Source organism: Helianthus annuus, chromosome 4 (assembly GCF_002127325.2).
Source record: "Helianthus annuus cultivar XRQ/B chromosome 4, HanXRQr2.0-SUNRISE, whole genome shotgun sequence".
Lineage (NCBI taxonomy): Eukaryota > Viridiplantae > Streptophyta > Magnoliopsida > Asterales > Asteraceae > Helianthus > Helianthus annuus.
This window is the reverse complement of record NC_035436.2, coordinates 173,713,859-173,736,124: the sequence shown is the minus strand read 5'-3', so window position 1 is coordinate 173,736,124 and position 22,266 is coordinate 173,713,859. Positions and strand designations below refer to the sequence as shown.

The window sequence follows — 22,266 nt, the reverse complement described above, 5'->3', positions numbered from 1 at the left end:
ACATTAATTAACTTAAACATCCATATCTTTGTCCTTGTATGCAATAAATTATCTTCTTATTTGCCTAAATAACACAATAATTAAACTTTTATCCTATCATCATTTGATACAATCAACTTGAAAAAAATAACGAAACATTTTTCTCGAACATAAATATACAACACGTCCTTTTCTCTTTTCCTTTATCAGATTATGCAAGTATAGTATAAGATGGTAACGTTATAAAACTTTGTTATATCAAACTACGAGATAGTTTACAATATGTACTAACAAAAACATAAATAATAGAGTAAACTTCTGTTTTGTTCCCTATGGTTTGGTCACTTTAACGATTTTGCCCCAAACCTTTAAAAATAGTCATTTTTCTCCAATAGTTTGCTATGGCTTTTCCATTTTGCTCCCCGCAGAGAGCAAAATGGAAAAACCATAGCAATCTATTGGAGAAAAATGACTATTTTTAAACGTTTGAGGCAAAACCGTTAAAGTGACCAAACCACAAGGAGCAAAACAAACGTTTACTCTAAATAATATTACAATCTTAAACAATAATTTTTTTTAACAGCCAACAGAATCAATCTCGAGCATTTTGGGGCACCCACTGGACCAAACGGAATACTTCGAAAGTAACCCAAGTCCACAAATTCCGGGGAAAACCCGACGGTAAAACCCGTTTTGACTCAAGGATCGAATCCAAGTTTCTCTGTCTTCTATCATTGTCCACCAGTATATCACTCTGCATCGAGTGAAAGTTGAACCTAAATCTCTCAAAAGAAATAGTTTTATAATATAAACTTATTGCAACGTCAGAGAAGATGTATCATTAAATTAAAATTATTAAAATCAAAGGGTGTTCATCCCCTATATATATATCATCTCTATACATCCAACCCCCATATTATTATTCTCTCACTTTGCATTTACAACATCTACCAACATGCAGACCAATCTCACTTCCCAATCCTCAAAACGCCGTCGTGTTATCTTTCTCCTTATGCCATTTTCAGCCCTCCTTTTACTCACACTCTTCATTTCTTCACCCTCCAAATTTAAAAACACCCCCCCTACACTTCCACTATCATCACAAAACAATCCTTTACAGTTACACATTCACAGTCACAGACGACTCCAAACTACAACGGCCGTATTGCACTGCGAAGGTGCACTCTACCACGACCTCTGCGTCTCCACGCTAACGAGAGTCGTACCAGATCTCACCTCATCTTCGTTATCTGAAATAATCTCCGCTACAGTGAACGAAACAATCTCCGACGTCCGATCCACCGACTTCAACGTCACTAACATACGCCGGAAACTTCCTCACCTCACTCTCATCGAGATCCGTGCACTCGAGGACTGTCACACATTGTTTCTCGAAACTGTTTCGGAGCTCCGAACCGTCGTGTCGGATCTGTCGACGTCACCGGCGAAGAAGTATGACGATCTCCGTACGATGCTGAGCGCAGCGATGACGAATCAAGCCACGTGTCTCGACGGATTTGAAGGTAGTAAAAATCAGGTGAAAATCAGTCGACATTTTCGTAAGGCGTTGAAAGGTATTTCACGACAGGTTAGCATCTCTCTCGCGTTGTTGAAGAAAATGAACGGAACGACGTCGTCTGGATCGTTTTTAAACCACGTTGAAACGACGTCGTCGTTTCCGGATTGGGTGAAACCGGGAGACAGGCGGTTATTGCAAGCGGAAACGAATGTAACAAATGGAACGAGTGTGACGAGTGGAATGAATGAAACGACGACGTATGATTTGGTTGTTGCGAAAGACGGAAGTGGCAACTTTACGACGATTGGTGAAGCATTGAATGCTGCACCAAACTCAAGTGCTACGAGATTTGTTATATATATTAAAGCCGGTGCGTATTATGAGTATGTGGACGTGACTAACAAGAAGAAGAATTTGATGTTTGTTGGTGATGGGATTGGGAAGACGTTGATTAAAGGAAACCGGAATGTTATCGACGGCTGGACTACTTTCCGATCCGCCACACTTAGTAAGTCTTCTGCTGCTACTACTACTGCTGCTTTTTACGTACATACGATATAAAATATAAATACGATAACTTTTTACTTACATATGATATAAATATATGACTTGTTTTATTATATGATTCGATATTATTGATTGGGAGTATCGTTTAGTGGGTAAAAAAATCGGGCATGGATATCACATGTTAGTATTGTTTCCGTGTTTAGATAAAACATAAGTACACCCTAAAAGGGTTACAGTTGAAAACTAGGTAAGGAAATAAATGATTTTTTTTTTTGGTCAGGGTACGCATACTTTTCTAAACATGTTTTATACATTTTTTAATTTATGTTTATGAAATAGGTTAAAGAAGCTGTAGTTTGATACAGGGGATTCTACCTTTAAATATTTCTCTCATCATCTCACCTTTCACTTATTTTTTCTTCACCGGTACTTCGTCAAAAAACCTTAACGGAGTTAAGCTTTTTTCAAAATTACAAACAGTTTTTTACAGCTTTTGATCAAAACGACGATACGAGTCTATGATGTAAAACTTATCTCGAAACGGTCCTCCAAATGATGAAAACAACGCTTCAATTCGGGTGTTTAAATTTCCAATTAAAAAATAAGTCATTTGGAGCACCATTTCGAGGTAAGTTTTACATCAATGGACTTGTATTGTCGTTCTGATCAAAAGCCCTAAAAAATTTGTTTGTAATTTGGAAAAAACCTTAACTTGATTAAGGTTTTTTTAAAGGGGGGTCAGTGTAGGAAGAATATGTGAAAGGTGGGACTAGTGGGGAGAATATTCAAAGGTGAAACTGTAAATGACAAATGACATCTAGTTTGGATTATTTACAGGCTAATTCCCCTTTGTTGTATACCATATACACCAAAATTTATAATCGTTACACCATAATTGTTGTATATTTTATCATATATTATAAAATATCTGTCTGCATTGCATTTAACAAAGAAGTTTTACTTATAGTAAAATTCCTATCATGTTAAAACTTATATTATGTGTACTACTCTATCCTTACCTTAAAACGTGAACTAAAATATGAGATTTTAGAGTGGAGGAAAAAAGATGTAATGGTCGTGCTAGGAGTTATAATTAATAAAAATAAAATGTATGAAATTTCAAGTATTTTAAATAAATAATCTTTTTAGAACGGCTATTTATCATAATCCATTTCTATTAAATGATTACATTTAATATTAAAAATTTTGGTTTGGTAAATATAATATTACACAAATATTAAAGTTACATATAAATCCATTGCCTAACAAAAGTTAGAATGATTATACGTTTCTATGTCTTGATTTAGTGAATAATTATTTTTGGATGAAGTTGATACAAATTTTAATAACGGTTCTATTGAACAAATACATATGATATTTGGTAATATATAACCTTTACAAACAGTTGATAATGAATCAGTGATATTTTCTAGTTAGGACTTGTGATCCTACATTATCTTAAAAAAAACAATATAATAAGCTATACATTTTCTAAATGAAAAACCAAACATTTTTATCCTTTCTTTATTTACGCCCATGAGAAGAAGACAAGAAGTTGATATTATTTTTGATCTAACATGTTATTATTGAAACAGTAAATATGGTATTAAACAATATTGTTTATAAGAAACATGTAAGATTTGGAAAGCGAAGCTACATCGAGGAGTTCAATAAAGATTAACAAAGCAAGTCAATCCATGTTGGACTGACAAAAATAATATTAGTTTTGTATTAAAGTTTTAAAAACAGAGATTGGATCCAAAGGAAATGCAGGTAGTTGGGCCGTAGGTCACGGAAATGCCCATGCATCTTGTAGTCCTATCGAATCACTTTGTCGGTGTATTTGTTTCTAAACATGCGGTCCCTTTCTTCATTTAAATGCACTTACCTAACATAGTAACGTTACATAATTGTCAAGTACTGTTAAAACAAAGTAAAAAATATATATATTAGAACCTACGAACTTCTTCTAGTTTATTTAATACTAGGTTAGAACCCCGTGTATTACACGGGTTGAATAAATATAATTTTATATACTAAGTAATAAAATAGTCACATCTTTTAAAAACTCATGTATTGCACGATTTGAATAAACACATGTCTTACACGAATAATGTAATCCGTTAAAAAATTTAGTCATCAAGATGTGTTTTCTAACAAAAGGAATTTTGAGGTACTATTTACTTATTGTAACATCTCACTTTATTTTTTATTAGGTTAGAGAGTTGTGTGTTACATGGTTTATAATATTTTACTTTGTTTTTTTATTTATTATTAGGTTAGAAAGTTACGTATAGTATTACCTGATGTTGGATAATCAGCAGAAAAAAAGAAAAGAAATATTTTAGTAAAAAATATTAAATATACAAGAGATAAGTTGGATACTATGATTTAATATTATTATTTCATTGGAGGGGTAAAACGGGATAATGGGATCCTTTATTAGAAATAGGATTCTAAATATACCATGTATAAAAAATATATATATTCTACATGTATTGAATAAATCCTTTTAACGAAACAGCTGATTAAAATAAATATTTTTATTTTAATATGTGATTATTAGTTATCCTTGTCCTTATCATCAAAATATAAAAACAATTAAAACTACCAATTAAATAAAACGCTAATATATTTTTTTAGATTTTAATAATTAATATATTATTATCAGTTATCTTTGTGTTTATCATTAAAATCTCTTTTACAAATTTTAAATTTAATATTACCAATAAATGACTTTTCATAATAAATATTTAGAAAATTAATAAAGATTGTCTAATAGAACGCCATGTGTCCCTAACATGGTTTCTTTTATTATATGTATAGATTTGTTAAATTAAAACTTGGATCTTTTAGATATATCTGTTTTCTAATAGTTTGATCTCTGACCATTTAATCTAAAATATGTTTAATAAAGTTGTAACTAATTTAATTTTGTTTACATAATATTATAAAGTTAATACAAATTTACCTTATATATTATTTAACAATAAACGAAGCTTGGATTGTTTAATAAACTGTCTTCTTTTAGACCCGAGCTCAATTCAAACTTTTAGCAACACAATCTCAAGCAGTTCACGAGAAGCTTGGATCATTTATAGCTCATTCCCAAACACTCCCCTAACTCTGTTTACTTGTTATAGTTGCGGTAGGTGCAAATTTTATAATGAAGGGTATAACAGTTGAAAACTACGCGGGACCAAGTAAACACCAAGCAGTTGCACTACGGAGCGGCTCCGATTTCTCCATCTTCTACCAATGCAGTTTCATCGGCTATCAAGACACCCTCTACGTCCACTCTCTCCGGCAATTCTACCGCGAGTGTGACATCTACGGCACCGTCGACTTCGTCTTCGGCAATGCAGCCGTCGTATTCCAGAAATCTAACTTCTACGCCCGCCAGCCCGAACCAAACCAGAAGAACATGTTCACTGCTCAAGGTAGAGACGATCCGAATCAAAACACTGGAATTTCGATACTAGAGTGCAAAATTGCAGCTGGATCAGAGCTTATACCAAACCAGTCGATGTTCAAATCGTACCTTGGTAGGCCGTGGAAGTTGTATTCGAAAACAGTGATCATGCGGTCGTATATTGGAGATTTGATTGATCCGGCGGGTTGGTTGGAGTGGAGCGGTGATTTTGCGTTGAGTACGCTTTACTACGGGGAGTATATGAACAGAGGACCGGGATCCAATACAAGTGCTAGGGTTACTTGGCCAGGATATAGAGTGATCACGAATGAGACAGAGGCCAGTCAGTTTACCGTCGCAAACTTTATTCAGGGAGGCGAGTGGCTGAACGGTACCGGTGTTCCATACTATCTTGATCTTCAACAGAACTTAACAGTTTCAAGTTGAGTTTGTTAGGGGTGGTTGTATGCATACAGAAGTTGCAATTGCAGATTGTTGTAGGGATTTTAGTGATTGTGTTCGAATCTCGATTACAGAAAGATCGAGTTGTCGAGTAGATGAACACAATTTGTACTTCCTCGAAATTGTTTCAATAATTTATTTGCTAAGGAAGAAACTAATAAATTCTTATTTATCAAGATACTTTTAGTTCGTGATACACGAGATAGAAGAAAATCACAACATTGTGAAACGGGGCTTAACGATCACCAATTATAACAACGTCATAATGTAAAAGGTACACGAAGTTAAAACTTTATTTAAGCTATGTGGTATGGGAGTTGTATTCACCTATGGAGTACCACGAGCATATCATTATGACACCAGTGATATAAAACCTCTGTCGCGTCATGAAGAGCCTTAAAACTAGCATTATGGGCAAGCAGTTATGGATTATTAAACAGCTATATAAGACAGTATCATGCTAGAAAGGCTACATCACATGCCTTACATTTATACAATCAAACAGATCATCAATCTGCAACTATTATACCCAGTTCAAATTTTATTTAAGCTAACCCAAATACATAGCCCATATATAGAAGAGGCTACCTTTATGGGCTTTCACCTAGGCCTCATCATCAATAGCGACTGGAACGGATTTCACCTGACCAAGTTGACATAAGTAAACACTTGTAAAGCATATAACTAAACAATAAACAGGCTTTGGTACTTACCAGATCACGGAACTTAAGAATATAAAACATCTCAAGATATCGTCTTGTTTCACGCCTGTCAAGTTTCGAGACATACTTCCAGAAGCTATAAACTCCAGCTAGTGTCATTAAACGTTCGGAGTAAATCTTCCATGTGTACCTATACCATTACAAAATTCTCAAGTAAACTATTAGTCAACCGTTTGATAAACATCAGTTTGATATATCAAACCTTTCATATATTCTTTTAAGCCCTCCGTCAGATATCGTCATCCAGTAAGTCTTGTCCTCCTTGCATTTCTGAAAAAAATTAACCATTGTGACTGCTGCAGTATCTGGATGATATGGATCAATGTGGAAACCGGAAACACCATCTTCAATTATCTCTGCTGGACCACCATGGCAAGTTGCAAATGTTGGAAGCCCACAAGTCATCGCTTCCACCACTGTAAGCCCAAACGCTTCATAAAAAGCAGGCTGAAATTACCACAGAAGATTTTTTCATTAAAATGAGATTAAATAATCAAAAGACGAATATGATAAGAGATATTAGATAGAGTTGTTTTGCTTGAAATACCCATTTGAATCATTATGTATGGAAAAAAACGGCTGTAAAATAATGATTTTTTTTTTCAAAAAAATGCTGAATTTATGTATGAGTAAAATGCCATTTTCGTCCCTGAGGTTTGGCCAGTTTTGCGACTATCGTCGAAAGGTTTGTTTTTCCGCATCTAGATCCAAAAGGTTTGAAATGTTGTCACTTTCATCCAGCTCGTTAACTCCATCCATTTTTCTCCGTTAAGTCAAGAGTATTTTCGTCTTTTTTGTTAACTTAAAGGGCAATTCCGTCTTTTTCACTTTATGTACGAGCATTTAGCATAATGTACAAGCATTGAAAAGATGGAATTGCCCTTTAAGTTAACAAAAAAGACGAAAATGCTCCTGACTTAACGGAGAAAAATGGATGGAGTTAACGAGCTAGATGAAAATGGCAAGATTTCAAACCTTTTGGATCCAGATGCTGAAAAACAAACCTTTGGACGAAAGTCGCAAAACTGGCCAAACCTCAAAGACGAAAATGGCCTTTTACTCTTTATGTATAATAATGTTGGATGTATATAATGCTAAAATTAACAGAATAACCTGACTGGTACACAAAACCATCTCTTAATGACTCGTGCGTACAAAATGAAAAACATAATGACTCATATAAAAAAGAGTAAAAAAAAAAACATAGTATTATACCTGTACAAAGACTCCTCGTCCATCAGCAATATAGCGATAAAGTTCACCATTTTGTGCACGGTTTGTTTGTGCGGAAATCCATCTTACCTGACCATCTAATTTGTATTTCTTAAAAAGATCATGCATTTTTTCAATTTCTGCAATTTCTTCTCTGTCATTAGATCGCTTCACATCATTGTAACCGGCAACCACAACAAGGTTTGCTAGTTCCCTAAGCTTATTATTCTTAGCATACCACTCAACCAGACCCGTAATGTTCTTCACATGATCAAGTCTTGCCATTGAAAAAATCATTGGTTTTGATCGATCACTCAGATTTCCACTACACAAGTTCAAGAAAATCGCCAATTATCACATAAACTGTTGATAACATTATGGTTTTACCAAAAAGCGACTCACATGTGCTCTTCGTTCTGCTGAGGGTCAAACAATAGCTTCTCAATTTTAGCATGAAGAGATGTAAGTCTTTTTTCCTTCTCGGTGAATGGAAAGTAAATGGTCATATCTGCCCCTGGAGACACAATGTTGAACTTAGGGTCAAAAACGTCAATACCATGAACAACCCTGTAGAGGCCTGGAAGAGTGAAAGATGAATGACTCTCGTATTGTCCGATGGTATTTTTCCTGAAATTCATAAATAAATAGAATAAGCTAATGAAGTTGTCATAATGTCATATGAAACAATTCAATCAAACTACTGATCGTAACTCACGTTCCCGCAATCTCTTGGTATGTGCTTGTGATGATAAAATCTGCATTGTTCATGGCTAAAAGATCGGCAGTAAATTGACAAGAAAAGTGATATTTCTCGTCGAATTTCTTCCAATATAAGTCGGAATCTGGGTACTTTGTTTTCTCCAAAGCATGAGCAATGTTGCACTGTATTTATCAAAACGTTTGATTAATAAACTATAGCAGTTTTAAAGAAACCGAATTTTTCATGCTCAAAATAGTCGGTTACCTGGGTTACTCCCATTTTGTAAGATAATAAAGAGGCAACAAGATTTCCATCACTATAATTTCCAATTATAAGATCTGGAGCACCATGCAACTCAGCAGAAATCTCACTTGCTGCATCCTAATAATGAACCAAACACAACATTTATCACACATATATCGGAATATAAAAGATTATGGAATTAGAAGAGTAATTTACCGCAGCAAAATTCTCCAAATAAGGCCATACATCAAACCTTGAGATCCATTTACGAAGAATCCCTTTCTCGGTCCTGAAAGGAACACGCAGTATATGCGTGTGTTCAGTTCCACTGACTTTTTCCAGTCGCTGGTTACATGAAGTACCTTTTGCATCTGGTATCAGCCGAGTCACCTTAAATAAGACACAAAAAAGCATTAGATAAATGCAAAAAAAGGCAGCTTGTAGAAAACAAAATCCGTATATACATGAAAGACTCTGAAAAATAGTGACTCGATAATCATATCTATACGTACAATAAGAATCCTTGGTTTGATATCCAGTCCTTGATGCTTTAATTTAAGAAGCATCTCATTCTCCAACGCACGGACTTGATCCAGTATATATACAATCTGTGTCCAAAAAAAAGTAAGCATTATTTGCCAGAGTGCAACCATAATTAAAACATAGAGCAAATGCCATTTTCGTCCCTGAGGTTTGGCTAGTTTTGCGATTTTCGTCCATAGGTTTGTATTCCCGCATCTGGATCCAAAAGGTTTGAAATCTTGTCATTTTCATCCGGCTCATTAACTCCATCCATTTTTCTCCGTTAAGTCAGGGGTATTTTCGTCCTTTTAGTTAACTTGAAGGGCAATTCGATCTTTTTCACTCTATGCACAAGCATTTAGCATAATATACAAGTATTTAAAACAAAACAAAGAAGGTAAAAGGACAGAAATACCCCCGACTTAACGGAGGAAAATGAATGGAGTTAACCAGTCGGATGAAAATGGCAAGATTTCAAACCTTTTGAATCCAGATGAGGAAAAAATAACCTTTGGATGAAGGTCGCAAAACTGGCCAAACCACCTCAGGGACGAAAATGGCATTTTACTCTAAAAAGTAATCATGTTGCCAATCACATAATGGCACCAAACCATAGGAACAAGACTCATATGAAGTTCATATATTAGATTTCAGTTATTGGTAAAAGAACGTACCTGGCCACCGGTATCGGGCAAGCCCAAAACATTTGCTTGCCCAAAGTAACCATGTATAGACAAAATGACAACATTAAACACCATAGGTATTCTACCAAGAAAAGTTTCCAAAATGGAAGGATCCGGAGCTTGGAGAATGTCCGAGAGAAGATGCATCATCTCAAGGGTCCTTTCAGCATTGTTTCCCCATCCTCTTTCAAATCCCATTCCTTGCAAACTGCAGTCAAATAAAGTTATAAGCTGAAGCACATGAGAGAATAAGTATAGGCTTGAATGTTGGTTCTTAAGAGAAAGATGCTAACTCGTGTTGAAACTCAGAGTATGCTGTATCGGACGGTAGCTTAGAAAGATAATCATCTGCCTTAGACAAAGAAGATTGAAGTCTAGACATGTTTTGTATGCGGTCATTCAACATCATTACCTACACAACACTTAAGAAGGTTAAGACGGAAACTCACACACACCCTAGAAGTGTCCAAACATGAAACTCACATGTCCATCATGTCTGTGCGTGCGTAGGAAATCCAGGAGTGGTTCTAGACAATCTTTGCTGCGGAACATGCTTGAAGACAGGTGGCGATTGAGGAACTGAACTCCATTGCCAATGGATGAAGAGCGGGTTGGTTTAGGAAAAGAAGCATTGAATGGCTCAAAATCCAGCTCAAGCACATAAGAGCTATTAGGCCTGTAGCATTTTTGAATAAAAAATTCATTCATCTTATATGTGTCAATCGTGATAACTGAAAGAAGATAAATAGTGGAAGAAACTTACTGCCCGACAAGTTCTTCCTTGAAGACAAGATACTCTGAAGCAGTCAGCTGTTCCACACTTAGTTGGTATGCATCAACACGCACGTATTCCCAAACACCAGGTCTTGGACGAACTGCTAAAGCTACAAATGGAGGTAGGACTATGCATTCCTACCATCGCACAGAAAAATATTGGTCTCAAAGAAACAACGAAGAATGAAAAAACTAACTATACCAAACATGAAATATATAAAAGTCATCATCATCATCATACTCAGTAAATCCCATCAATAGCAAAGCTAAGGTAGGGTCTGAGGAGGGTAAGATGTAGACAACCTTACCTCTATCTGTAGACAACCTTACCTCATCATCATCATACTCAGTAAATCCAACCGATAGCAAATATATAAAAGTACAAAATATACATTAATCAAACGGTCCATTCTGGTGTTTTGGCTTTCAAGTCTCAACTGTAAACCAAACCGTTCGATACAGTTCGAAAATTCCTAAACCTACCAACCAAAAGTTTTTTAAAAAATTGACCGTGAAACCAAACCGGTGACCAGTTTGGGCGGTTTCTGGTTTTAAACCGAACTGTGAACGCTCCTAGTTTAAACTTATAGTTGTGTCAACCCCATACTTAATAGTTGTGTCAACCCACCCCTGTAGCCATCCATTCCCCGCTACTATCAAACCGATACTAGTTCCAGAGCATAAACCAAACGCTACCTTAATCAATTTACATAGCACAATATCACACTGTCAAAAAAAAAGTTGAAAACAGAGCAATCATAAACATAACCGTCTAAACTGATCAAGCAAGATCCTAAAGCCGAAACTACAAATCATCATATTCTCCGAAACACAAACTGATGAAGCAACATCCAAACTCGTAAATCAACAAAAGCATTATTACCTGAGCAGTCTTCAAAGCATCTCCAAACGGACCATCAGTTAGTTTTTGGCGCGAAGCCTCATCGCCAATAATATTCTCAAGTTCATCAAGTATCTGATGAGGCTGCAATATAGCCTTCCCCTGCGCCACATACCTACACCAAAATCCAAAATTAACAAAAACAAAATCAATACGTGAGCAAAATCGTAAAACCTAACCCTAAAACTCCGTCTCGTAAGTCTCGTTTCGTTCGATTAATAATAATAATGAATGACCTGGAGAGAAGAGAAACGATCTCGTTGCGATTAGCAGCTAGGGTTTCTTGAACACGATCACGCATACTGTGTGTTCTGCTTAATTTAGCTGTCGCCATGGATTTAAACAGTGAAGCTTCACCAACTACACCAAATAATGTGAAGAAGGAAGTACGTACACTGGATGGTTTCAATTCAATTTGGTCCGTTAAATAAGTGGTGGAAGTGGAATCCAAGATGGAAAGTGATGATATCGCTATCGGAGATGAATGATGAGTGATTATGTGAGTTTGATTATTGTAATGGGAAAGCATACATCTGTCATGCTCTTAGACGATTTCGTGTCCATGCAGTTTATCTGGATCACTTTGTTTATTGGTTCCATGCCCAACTTTTGTACGGTCATTGGGCCAATTATTTTCTTTTCATATCAATTTTTCTTTTATATAACGATATGAGGTTGATAAACTTGATAGAGGCGTATATTTTTAAAATAAAGAGTTATTATTATTACATATATCTTTATATATAAGGCTATAGGGTGTGGGGGTCATGATTGGGTCATGATTTGCCACATAGGCCCATTATTCATGCCCTATACCACCCCCCTAATTAAATCACGGTGGTTTGCGTGAATTAAACCACGGCAACCACGTCCCCCTTTTTTCCATTATTCACGCAAACCCTAACCCCCAACATCATCAAAAAGAACAATCGCAGCAACAAATCAACAAATTCTTTTCCTTTTGTTCGTGATAATCGAATTTCACAAGAGAAGAATAGCACATATTTGTTCCCCAGGTACTTGTTTTATATGATATGTATTTTTAATTCTCAATCGAAAGTTACATGATTATCATCATCCTTTTTTTCGTTTTTCTTTTAATTTGTTTAATTGGGGCGTTGATTTTGCTTTTGATCTGTGTGTGCATACAAGTGACGAGTTGAAAAAAATTTAATGAATAACAGATATGTGTGGTTATTGAATTCGTATTTGAGTTTTGAAGTTTCAACCACTCTAATAAGTTGTGTTTTAGCTTCTGAGTTAATATGAATGTTTATAATTTATTTAGAAGCCAAGTTGATGCTTTAACTTTTAAGCATATTGATATCAGTTGATTAATGCCAATAGATTAGTTGATTAAGCATAGGTTTCTTTCCTTATATATATATATATATGTGACCCTGTTTCAGCTTAGTAAGTCATAGGGTTTGAATTTAGGGGTGTAAACAAGCCTGGCCGAGCCCGAGCTCGACTCGCCATGTTTTTATGAAGCTCGAACTCGAGCTCGGCTCGGTTCGAGCCTACTTATTTGAGCTCGAGCTTGGCTCGCGAGTTTAAACCAAAGCTCGAGCTCGGGTCGAGCTATTTTGAGAACAACCTCAAACACACCGCCAGTTTTACCGCAGATGCGACATTATGTTTTGGGACAATAAATTTAAGTAACTTTTTCATATCTGTAATCATAAGAGATTAGCTGCAAAAGGAAGCTCCATAAGCATATGAACAATTTGAAGAGGGAAAGAGGGAAGGTGTGCTCCAAGAACCGTGATATATGGTTTAAAACTTGGCACATCATTTTTATATCCTTAAAGGCTCTATGGTTTAGGATAATATTCTCAAAATTGTGACTACCTGCTGTAGAGTTAGTGGTTAGCAATTACTTTAGTTTAGTGGTTTTCCGGTCTATATTTGTATGTGTATTTTTACTAAGTTATGTAATGGTGATATTAATACAACTGGAGTTAGAAGGAATGCTATAACATTGACATCATTTGTTAAACACAGTGATTTTCTTAATTTTTCTTGTTCATGCTTCTTTGTCCATTTATGCAATTCTTTTTATGTGTTTCTCATTAAGTTATAGTTAATACTACCATGGATCTAAGCAACCCGAACAACACAAACGACACAAACAACCCGAACAACCTGCCACAAACCCCGTGGACACCCGTTGATCCGATGTGGGCGGCTCCACAATTTTCTTTTACAAGCTACAATCAAGTTCCTAATGCGTTCAACCAACTCCCTCAAACCCCGACCCCTAACGCGTTCACGCAACTCTCTCAAACCCCGAATCCTAACGCGTTCACGCAACTCCCTCAAACCCCGCAACCTACTAGTTTATTTCAACTTCAACAAATCCAATTTCAACAACAATATCAGCAACAACTTAAAACGATCCAACAAAGCCAAAGTCGGCCTACTCATACGAAAGTCCAATCGCAACCGACACCCGATACCCCTTCGTTAGACGATTTGGATGACATTGCCGTTGTACCCGAAACCCAACCACAAAATTCTAAGAAAACATCTACAAAAAAACGTTCAAAGAGGCCGGAACAAGAAAAGTTAACCACCGGTAGAGGTCAAACTTGGACATCGATCGAAGAGTTGGCGTTGGCAAGGGCGTGGACCAATACGTCTACGTGTCCGATCATAGGTATGTTATACTTTTGTATTTATACTAAAATAATATTTTATTCAAGATAAAACAACATTTATTTACACCTTGATACTTTTTTTGTAGGTAATAATCAAAAGTCTGGTAGTTTTTGGAAGGAGGTTTGCAACAAATTTCATGCTTTGATGCAAAAAGAACCGTACCGAGAAGAGAACTCAATGGGCTCAAAGTATCGAGAGATGAATAAGAAGATATCGGCGTTTTGTGGTTATTACAACAATGCTTATTTGAATCGGCCAAGTGGGGCGAGTGATGAGACGGTTTTTGCCAAAGCTATGTCAAAATACCATACGAAAGAAGGTAGTGCGTTCACATACGTAGGGGCTTGGGAAATCTTTAAAAATTGTCCCAAGTGGGCGCCGATTCCTAACGAAGTAACAAGAGCAAAGAGGTGTAAAACATTCGAGTCGATAGAACATAGTGCCGGTGATTCGGATGTGCGTTACCATATTAATATTAATGACGAACCCGAGTTTGACGATGAAGTGACGGAGATTCCGGAATTGAAGCGCCCAAATGGTAGAGACAAAGCAAAAAAGGAAGCGGCGGCCAAAAATAAAGAGGCGTCGACAAAAAATGAAACTTCGGGTGAAACGAAGGTGGATAAGTTGATGAGCAAGTTCAACGAATTTAACGAAATACAAGGGGGGAGACTTAAGTTGAAAGAAAAAGAAATGCAAGAAGCGGCCGATCGTGAAGACTTTAAGCTAATGGCGACAAATATCGACTCGCTCCCGGAAAAAGATAAAGAAGTGTTGCAAAAAATGAAGGCGAAAATTGCTCAAAAATGGGGTCTTTAAATTATGTCGTTATCATTTTTTATATTTTCTAGTTTTCGTCTTTAATTTATGTCACAAACGTTTTTTTATATTTTCTAGTTGTAACGAAATTGATTTAGTTTTATATTTTATGGAGTAAATTACTTTTTCTTTTCAAATTTTGGACAACTCTATTATACATCTCTCATGTAATTTGGACTAAATCGGTTATATTATTTGTACCTACAGTAGCAAAGAAAAAGAAGAAACAGGTTATCCCACCACCATGGCGTCACCAACTTCTTCCGACGAGATCAACGAATTTTTTTTGAACGTGGTGATGGAAACGACACAAATAATTATAGAGGAGGAAGAAACCTCGTCCAAACGGAGAAAACGACAACAATGTTTAAATAGGGATCGTGAAGGTATTTTTTTCGTGCATTATATTTTTTGAAGTGCCATTATGTCTTAGTGTAATTTATATTTTTGTAAAATATGTAGGTGCCCACGATAGGTTGATGGCCGATTACTTTGCCGAAAACCCAGTATACACGGATGAAATGTTTAGGCGTCGTTTCCGAATGAGCCGTCGTCTTTTCTTACGTATAGCCAACGATTTGGCTAATTATGACCCATTTTTCACATTAAGATGGGATGCTACAGGTAAAAGGGGGGTTACCACTTTACAAAAGTGTACGTCGGCAATTCGCCAATTGGCTTACGGTACAAGTAGCGACATGTGGGATGAATATTTGAAGATGTCTGATAGAACTTCACGAGAGAGTTTATATCAATTTTGCAAAGGGGTGGTCAAGCTATACAGCACGAAGTACTTACGAAGGCCAACAAAGAATGATATCATAAAGTTGTACCAGGCACACGAAAGTAAACATGGTTTTCCTGGAATGCTTGGTAGCATAGATTGTATGCATTGGCCTTGGCGTAATTGCCCTAATGCATGGCGAGGTCAATTTACTCGCGGTGATCATGGTCATCCCACATTAATTCTAGAAGCCGTGGCATCAAATGATCTTTGGGTTTGGCATGCTTTCTTTGGTGTTCCTGGTTCGAATAACGACATTAACGTTCTTGGCCAGTCAGATATTTTCAATGATATCATTAATGGTACGGGGCCTGATTCTAGGTTTTCGGTTTCAGGAGTAGAATACAAGCACGGGTATTATCTAGCTGATGGAATATACCCAACATACGCAGCGATTGTTAAAACTATACCGTATCCAGAAGATGAAAAAAGAAAGAAATTTGCAAAATGTCAGGAATCTGCTAGGAAAGATGTTGAGCGTCTATTTGGGGTTCTACAACAAAAATGGCACATAGTTGCAAACCCAGCACGAGCACTTGAACTCAAAACATTGAGATATTGTATGTATGCTTGTATCTTGCTGCATAACATGATTATCGAAGACGAAGGTAACGCCATATGTGAATATGATCCTAATGACATTCATGAGAATGTTGTACCAGTTGATGAAGGGCAACAAGAATCTAACATGTGGGCGTTATACAACGAGACTACGCATAACCATCTTCGTTCGGATTTGATTGAACATGTTTGGCAATTTGGTCGGGTTAACAACAACGAGTAGTTTTTTTTCTTAATTTATAATATGTAGTTTAACTTTGGATGTTATTTATTTTTATTAATTTGAATGTTATGTGGTTTTATTACTAAAATTTATTTAATTTTATTTGTTGTTTATTTAAAATAAATAAAATACATTTCATACAAAAAAAGGGGTGGATAGTGGTTTGGGTCATGACCACACATGACTTCGAACATGAGCAAGCTCACCGAATTTAACGAAATACAAGCGGGGAGACTTAAGTTGAAAGAAAAAGAAATGAAGTCTTTGTGTTTTTTGGCTGATTGTTTACTTTGAAAATTGATATTAGTTTTTAGCTTTAGTTATTTTTGATTCGATTTGTTTTTCCTTTGTCACAGCTCATATTAACTATATTTTCATAATTATACTTTGTAATTTGTTTTGAATTGTATTATTAATCTGAAAACATCATACAATTTACCTTAGGCAATGGAGTAGCCGGTATTGTTCTACCCGAGAAAGAAGAAAAGGTGCTCGCAATCAAAACCGGTGACGCAATCGCCCTCCCATTCGGTGTAGTCACATGGTGGTACAACAAAGAAGACACCGAGCTCCAAATCCTTTTCTTAGGCGACACCAAAACCGCCCACAAACCAGGCTCGTTCCAGTGAATCAATCTTTGGACTTTGAGTTCTTGCAAGCAACTTAACAGTTTTGCCATGCTTTCTCAATCATTTGTTTGAGGGTTCTCTACTTTCATCTGTAGTTGGTGTTAATTTTGTATATACAATGTGTTTGTTCGCCTGTGATTAATGATTGATTTGTACCAATATTATCTTTGGGCTGTGAGTTCTTGCCAATCTTGGTTCTTATCAATATTTTGTTTATATTTCACACAAAAAAGAGGGTGGATGGTGGTTTGGGTCATGACCACACCCTTAGGATAGTGGTTTTGGATAGTGGATTAGAGGGCAATGACATGGCGCTGACATGGAGGGTCATGGTGGGCATGAGGGTCATGACCACACCCTATAGCCTAATAAAAGAACAAGGTTGGGACACTTGTCCCCTCCATATTCAATTAAGACACATGTCAACTCCACCTTTAATTTACTAACGTGTTTATCATCTAGACTATCCACGCTATCCACACTCCTCAACCAGGTTTTCTTTTGTAGAGAGAGAAAGAGAGAACAAGAAAGGCAGAAAACCTCATCCCCAAATACCCATTTCATCGCCTCCCTTTTAGATCTGAGACCTACAACGCTCTCTCCTTCAAATTCATGTCCGCCACCGCTACAATAACCACCGCTGAAACCAGTTGCAACCATCTTCCATCGATCTTGCCGCTAGGGTTCAACCATTTCCCACCGCTGAAACAGTTGCAACCATCTTCCATGGAAAAAAATGATGTTCGTACCCCAAGCATGTGTTGCTTCAGATGTGAAGGTTTGATTTAGTTTATTTAAGTTGTTACATTTTTTTTCTAAATTTTTATTATGATATCAAGAAATTTGCTTTGAAGTTCAATTTTAGGGTTTAATTTCTTTGCGTATTGTATCCATACTGCCATTTTGCTTTATGTTTTCTTTGAAGTTAGATATAAGTTTGTAGTTTCATTTTTTTTCTTATATTCATTTACTATTTTTTTATTATGCAAATTGGAACTGCATAAGTCCTTGAGCAACTTTGTGGAAAGTACTGATCGATTTTGAATTTGAGTAAATTCGTTGTGTTTGTGTTATTTAGGGGGAATTTTTTTTTGATGTCATGTCTTTAAATATAATCATCATTAACTTTTATATAAAAGGAAAAGCTAGATAACTGAAAGATGTATATAAATGGTTAAATGAGGTAGATTGAAACAAAGGAAACACACCTTGTGGTTCTAAATGAACAGAATGAAAGAAAGAGTAAGGCATAATGTAGTAGAAAAGGGAATTTCAAGAAGAATGGAAATACTTCTACATGATTTAAAAGTGTTCTCATAATAAGCCTGGTATAATTGAACAGGACAATTGGGTCCTAACAAATTTTAGCCAAAACAGGAATCGGTAGTTGGTGGTGTACAAACAATGCATAGAATAGTAGAGGACAAGTTTCACGATGGATATGGTAAATTCTCCATGGACATTATTATGTAATAAGAGGTTTCATGGGTCACTTTATTAACAGTTTTTTTTCCAAGTTATGCAGGGAAAATTTTACATATACGACTTTTGGATGACGTTATAAGCTCCATCAATGGATGGTATATGGAGCGTGGCCTTTTTGGCTTGGTTAGTGTTTGATCCCATTGTTATTTGCTCTTTCTGTAATTGCAGTTTTGTTTGACTCTACACCATTAATTAGAGGGGGCAATCTTGACCCAAAGCCTTTCAAGTGGGTCACTTTGGGTTGCTTTTTAAATTATATGGGTTGGTTTGGGTAAGACATTTTCACTCAATGGGTCAATTAAAATTCCATCTCATATATTTTCGGGTCAAAACGGGTCGACAACTTCAAAGAAATGGATCAATGTGGGTTGGTGTCCTAAAGAAACAGGACAAGTTTTGGATCGGCACGGGTTTCCGCACGGGACGGGTTTCGGGCCGACATGAGTTTTCGCAAGGGACGAGTTTGGAGTCGGGGCGGATTTTAGCACGAGACGGGTTTCAGTTCGGTTTTTTTTTATTTGTTTGGGTCGGTTATTTTCGGTTTCAGTTGAGATTTTTTGTTTCCTTTTGGTCACTTTTTCGGTTCGTTTTTTATTTTTTCAGTTTTTGTTTCGTTTTGGCCGGTTTCGATTCGGTTTTTTGTTTCGTTTTGCTCGGTTTTTTCCGGATCGGTTTCAATCTTTTCAGTATTTTTTGTTTCGTTTTGGTTGTTTTGTTTCGGTTCAGTTTTCGGTTTTTTGTTTCGTTTTAGTTGCTTTTTTCCTTTGATTTTTTCAGTTTTTTTGTTTCGTTTCGGTTCAGTTTCGGGTTTTTTGTTTCGTTTTGGTCGCCTTTTTCGTTCGATTTTTTCAGTTTTTTTGTTAGTAGTTGGGTCGTGTGTACTGCTGTAACGAGATCAAGATACTTTAGCATTGTAAACGATTCTAATAGCAAGCTTTAAAACATTGGAATACAACACGAGAAATCAGAGGGTTCAATACATGAATGATAATCAGCTACCATTTAGCATTATGTTATTTAATAGGAAGATTTAACAGTAAAGATGGTTTGAAGTTCAACCGTTTCGACGCGTACCGTTTCGACGCGAACCGTTTCGACGCGAACCGTTTCGACGCGTACCGTTTCGAGGCGAACCGTTTCGAGGCGAACCGTTTCGAGGCGAACCGTTTCGACGCGAACCGTTTCGAGGCGAACCGTTTCACCCGAACAAAATTGCCCCTTGATGTACAATCTCTTTAGAAAACATTTTTAACCAACCCGACCCGAAACCCGTTCCGACCCGAAACCCGTTCTGACCCGAACCCGTTCTGACCCGAACCCGTTTCGACCCGAACCCGTTTTGACCCGAACCAACACAACCCCTTTTTTAGTTGACCCGTTTTGACCCGAACCCATTTTGACCCGAACCCGTCTTGACCCATGACCCGACCCGACCCAACCCGACCCGTTTGCCAGGTCTACCATTAATCATGTAAATGTATTTTGAGTTCATTAGGTTTCAGGGGTTGAGTTTCATTGTGGGGGAATTTTGAGGTTAGGCTAACAATATATCCATATGCTTTCTCAATAAAACGTACGAGTAAATCTTTGTTTCTGCTATTTATTTAGACATTGTGTTTGTTTTCTTAATTACATTTTGTTTGTAATTTTTTACTAAGTTTTTAGCATGTTTATTAACCAACTATATATTAGAGGAAGCGATTTTATCTGCCAACGCCTTCTCTAGAGGTGACAAGATTTTGCAATTTGGGTAATGAGTCAGAACACGTTGTTCGGCTGGTTCGACCCACAAATTTGTATGTTTTTTAGATAAATAACTGATGTGTACTTATGATCCCAAATACGATATTTCATACAATAATGATGTATGTATTATAAGTAGACCTCACACTATTTTCAACCATTTTTAACCCATTCATTCTATCTAAGAAATAGATGTGACTTGTAACCCTTAATTCTAGCATTTAATCTTTTTTCTACAAGCCTTTATTAAAAAAAATTTACTTTCATTCGCTTTTCGTGATTTCGGTTTATGCTTAGGTATTTCTAGGGCTAGCTGTTTAAGGTTCATATAACCTTATGAATCTTGAATGACTCAATTTGGTTAAAGTCTATCGGGAACAAGTTAGGAATGGCGCCTTCGACTGAAGAACGGGCCGCTGAAGCCAAGTTTAACGAGGATGGAAATACAGGTTTGAAGAATCAGGCTAAGTAAGGTTAGGCCTTTTAGTTGTTGTGTTGTCAATTGTTGATGTGATGCATTCATGAACCTACAAATTTATATCTAACTTATTACATAGGTTCATTTTTTCCATATTTATTTTGCAGATGATGAAGCAGTTGCAGTTGTTGAAGGGGGATTGTGCGGTATGCAAGTCTACATGCTCATCATGGTAGGACAGGAAGCTGGAGGGATGATTTGGATCCTTGCGTATGTGGGGTATGCAAGTGTACATGCTCAACTTTACTTACCTCCAAAATATGGATTGTGTAAGTTTCCTTCACTATATAATTGCATGCAAGTGTTGTTTTGGAACTTTGACCAATCTAAGTTGACTTGTAGACTTGAGTTTTGTTCCACCTCTTATATATGCGTTCATTGGTAGCTCGAGAGATATTGCAATGGGCCCTGTGGCAGTGGTCTCTCTGTTGCTTGGAACTTTGTTACGAGATGAGGTTGAGCCAAATACACCTGAATATTTATGTCTTGCTTTCACTGCAACATTCTTTGCTGGAGTCACTCAAGCTGCACTCGGGTTTTTCAGGTAATATAACTTTAACAAAAACTGTCGTTTTGATCCGAATCTTATATAGTTTTGAGAGTTGCTCTTTTTACAGATTGGGTTTTCTGATCGATTTTCTGTCACATGCTGCGATTGTGGGGTTCATGGGAGGAGTGGTCGTTACCATTGCGCTTCAGCAACTTAAAGGGTTGTTAGGGAACAAGGATTTAAAAAAAAGACTGATTTAGTTCATGACCAACTTACTAAACTAAAACTTGTGTTCATAAAATAGAAAATGGAAAATAGAACTGACAAGACTAAAACTTGTGTTCATAAAATAGAAAATGGAAAATAGAACTGACAAGTGTGAAAACATTATTATTTTAAATTATTTGGTTTTATGTTATTTGGATTTTTTTTTTTAAATCATACATCATATTTTTTAATATATTTTAAATTTAACTTTTTTAAGCCCGTGTGTCACACGGGATATAAGCTAGTTATTACATATATTAAACAGCATGGTTGGTGACCATGACTCTTAAAATTCAATTAACAATTGACAATATGACCCTCTATTTACTAACTTCAAAAAAAAATACTTCTACACTTTCTAACTTCTCTTTAACACTTATACTTTTGTGATGCAACTCATTATACCCTCAAACTTTGCTATTATGTAAAAGGTAACCCTCTAACTTTGTAAATGTCATTTTCTCACCCCCTTCACATTTATAAAGTTTTA

The 22,266-nt window shown here is 36.3% G+C and overlaps 5 protein-coding genes across 22 annotated transcripts; 4 read left to right on the top strand and 1 right to left on the bottom strand.

The window, feature by feature from the left end:
• The first annotated feature begins 890 nt into the window (after positions 1 to 890).
• Positions 891 to 6,059, top strand: LOC110937071 (pectinesterase). The gene is made up of 2 exons (XM_022179481.2): positions 891 to 2,006; positions 5,149 to 6,059. Exons 1-2 carry the CDS (start codon positions 935 to 937, stop codon positions 5,862 to 5,864), a joined length of 1,788 nt encoding a protein of 595 aa, XP_022035173.1. The 5' UTR covers positions 891 to 934; the 3' UTR covers positions 5,865 to 6,059.
• Positions 6,060 to 6,258: 199 nt separating this feature from the next.
• On the bottom strand, positions 6,259 to 12,248 carry LOC110937070 (sucrose synthase 2). The gene is made up of 15 exons (XM_022179479.2): positions 11,873 to 12,248; positions 11,619 to 11,751; positions 10,725 to 10,873; positions 10,445 to 10,637; positions 10,255 to 10,373; positions 9,953 to 10,169; positions 9,269 to 9,364; positions 8,973 to 9,146; positions 8,778 to 8,894; positions 8,529 to 8,695; positions 8,216 to 8,440; positions 7,817 to 8,138; positions 6,804 to 7,048; positions 6,593 to 6,731; positions 6,259 to 6,522 (listed from the first exon to the last, which is right to left on the bottom strand). The coding sequence occupies exons 1-15, from the start codon at positions 12,163 to 12,165 to the stop codon at positions 6,484 to 6,486; spliced, it is 2,628 nt and encodes an 875-aa protein (XP_022035171.1). The 5' UTR covers positions 12,166 to 12,248; the 3' UTR covers positions 6,259 to 6,483.
• Positions 12,249 to 12,326: 78 nt separating this feature from the next.
• On the top strand, positions 12,327 to 16,561 carry LOC110937068 (glutathione S-transferase T3). 3 transcript variants are annotated; one of them, XM_022179477.2, is made up of 4 exons: positions 12,342 to 12,652; positions 13,714 to 14,295; positions 14,383 to 15,116; positions 16,303 to 16,561. In XM_022179477.2, the coding sequence occupies exons 2-3, from the start codon at positions 13,731 to 13,733 to the stop codon at positions 15,114 to 15,116; spliced, it is 1,299 nt and encodes a 432-aa protein (XP_022035169.1). In that variant the 5' UTR covers positions 12,342 to 12,652; positions 13,714 to 13,730; the 3' UTR covers positions 16,303 to 16,561. The 3 variants fall into 3 exon arrangements, with proteins under 3 accessions (XP_022035168.1, XP_022035170.1, XP_022035169.1); XM_022179476.2 differs by lacking the exon at positions 16,303 to 16,561 and having other exon boundaries at positions 12,327 to 12,652; positions 14,383 to 15,219; XM_022179478.2 differs by lacking the exon at positions 16,303 to 16,561 and having other exon boundaries at positions 12,329 to 12,652; positions 13,720 to 14,295; positions 14,383 to 15,219.
• On the top strand, positions 15,361 to 16,684 carry LOC110933808 (protein ALP1-like). The gene is made up of 2 exons (XM_022177013.1): positions 15,361 to 15,502; positions 15,579 to 16,684. Exons 1-2 carry the CDS (start codon positions 15,361 to 15,363, stop codon positions 16,682 to 16,684), a joined length of 1,248 nt encoding a protein of 415 aa, XP_022032705.1.
• Positions 16,685 to 17,788: 1,104 nt separating this feature from the next.
• Positions 17,789 to 21,927, top strand: LOC110937067 (sulfate transporter 1.2-like). Of its 16 annotated transcripts, none has more exons than XR_004890545.1 (8): positions 17,792 to 18,091; positions 18,691 to 18,757; positions 18,831 to 18,921; positions 20,294 to 20,331; positions 20,839 to 21,014; positions 21,127 to 21,288; positions 21,405 to 21,563; positions 21,637 to 21,927. XR_004890545.1 is itself a non-coding variant. In XM_035988621.1 (5 exons), the coding sequence occupies exons 3-5, from the start codon at positions 21,168 to 21,170 to the stop codon at positions 21,767 to 21,769; spliced, it is 456 nt and encodes a 151-aa protein (XP_035844514.1). In that variant the 5' UTR covers positions 20,195 to 20,371; positions 20,839 to 21,014; positions 21,127 to 21,167; the 3' UTR covers positions 21,770 to 21,927. The 16 variants fall into 16 exon arrangements, 2 of the variants coding, with proteins under 2 accessions (XP_035844514.1, XP_022035167.1); XR_004890544.1 differs by having other exon boundaries at positions 17,793 to 18,091; positions 18,839 to 18,921; XR_004890550.1 differs by lacking the exon at positions 20,294 to 20,331 and having other exon boundaries at positions 17,789 to 18,091; positions 18,656 to 18,757; positions 18,839 to 18,921; positions 21,145 to 21,288; positions 21,362 to 21,563.
• The last annotated feature ends 339 nt before the right edge of the window (positions 21,928 to 22,266 follow it).

Coding starts and splice junctions, on each gene's coding strand:
- LOC110937071 (XM_022179481.2), top strand. CDS start 935: ATGCAGACCAATCTCACTTCCCAATCCTCAAAACGCCGTCGTGTTATC. Junction 2,007..5,148: donor TTTCCGATCCGCCACACTTA/GTAAGTCTTCTG, acceptor TACTTGTTATAG/TTGCGGTAGGTGCAAATTTT.
- LOC110937070 (XM_022179479.2), bottom strand. CDS start 12,165: ATGCTTTCCCATTACAATAATCAAACTCACATAATCACTCATCATTCA. Junction 8,895..8,972: donor ATTTGGAGAATTTTGCTGCG/GTAAATTACTCT, acceptor GTTCATTATTAG/GATGCAGCAAGTGAGATTTC. Junction 8,441..8,528: donor TACCAAGAGATTGCGGGAAC/GTGAGTTACGAT, acceptor TATGAATTTCAG/GAAAAATACCATCGGACAAT.
- LOC110937068 (XM_022179477.2), top strand. CDS start 13,731: ATGGATCTAAGCAACCCGAACAACACAAACGACACAAACAACCCGAAC. Junction 14,296..14,382: donor GTCTACGTGTCCGATCATAG/GTATGTTATACT, acceptor CTTTTTTTGTAG/GTAATAATCAAAAGTCTGGT.
- LOC110933808 (XM_022177013.1), top strand. CDS start 15,361: ATGGCGTCACCAACTTCTTCCGACGAGATCAACGAATTTTTTTTGAAC. Junction 15,503..15,578: donor TTTAAATAGGGATCGTGAAG/GTATTTTTTTCG, acceptor TAAAATATGTAG/GTGCCCACGATAGGTTGATG.
- LOC110937067 (XM_035988621.1), top strand. CDS start 21,168: ATGCAAGTCTACATGCTCATCATGGTAGGACAGGAAGCTGGAGGGATG. Junction 21,289..21,361: donor ACCTCCAAAATATGGATTGT/GTAAGTTTCCTT, acceptor GTTGACTTGTAG/ACTTGAGTTTTGTTCCACCT. Junction 21,564..21,636: donor GCTGCACTCGGGTTTTTCAG/GTAATATAACTT, acceptor CTCTTTTTACAG/ATTGGGTTTTCTGATCGATT.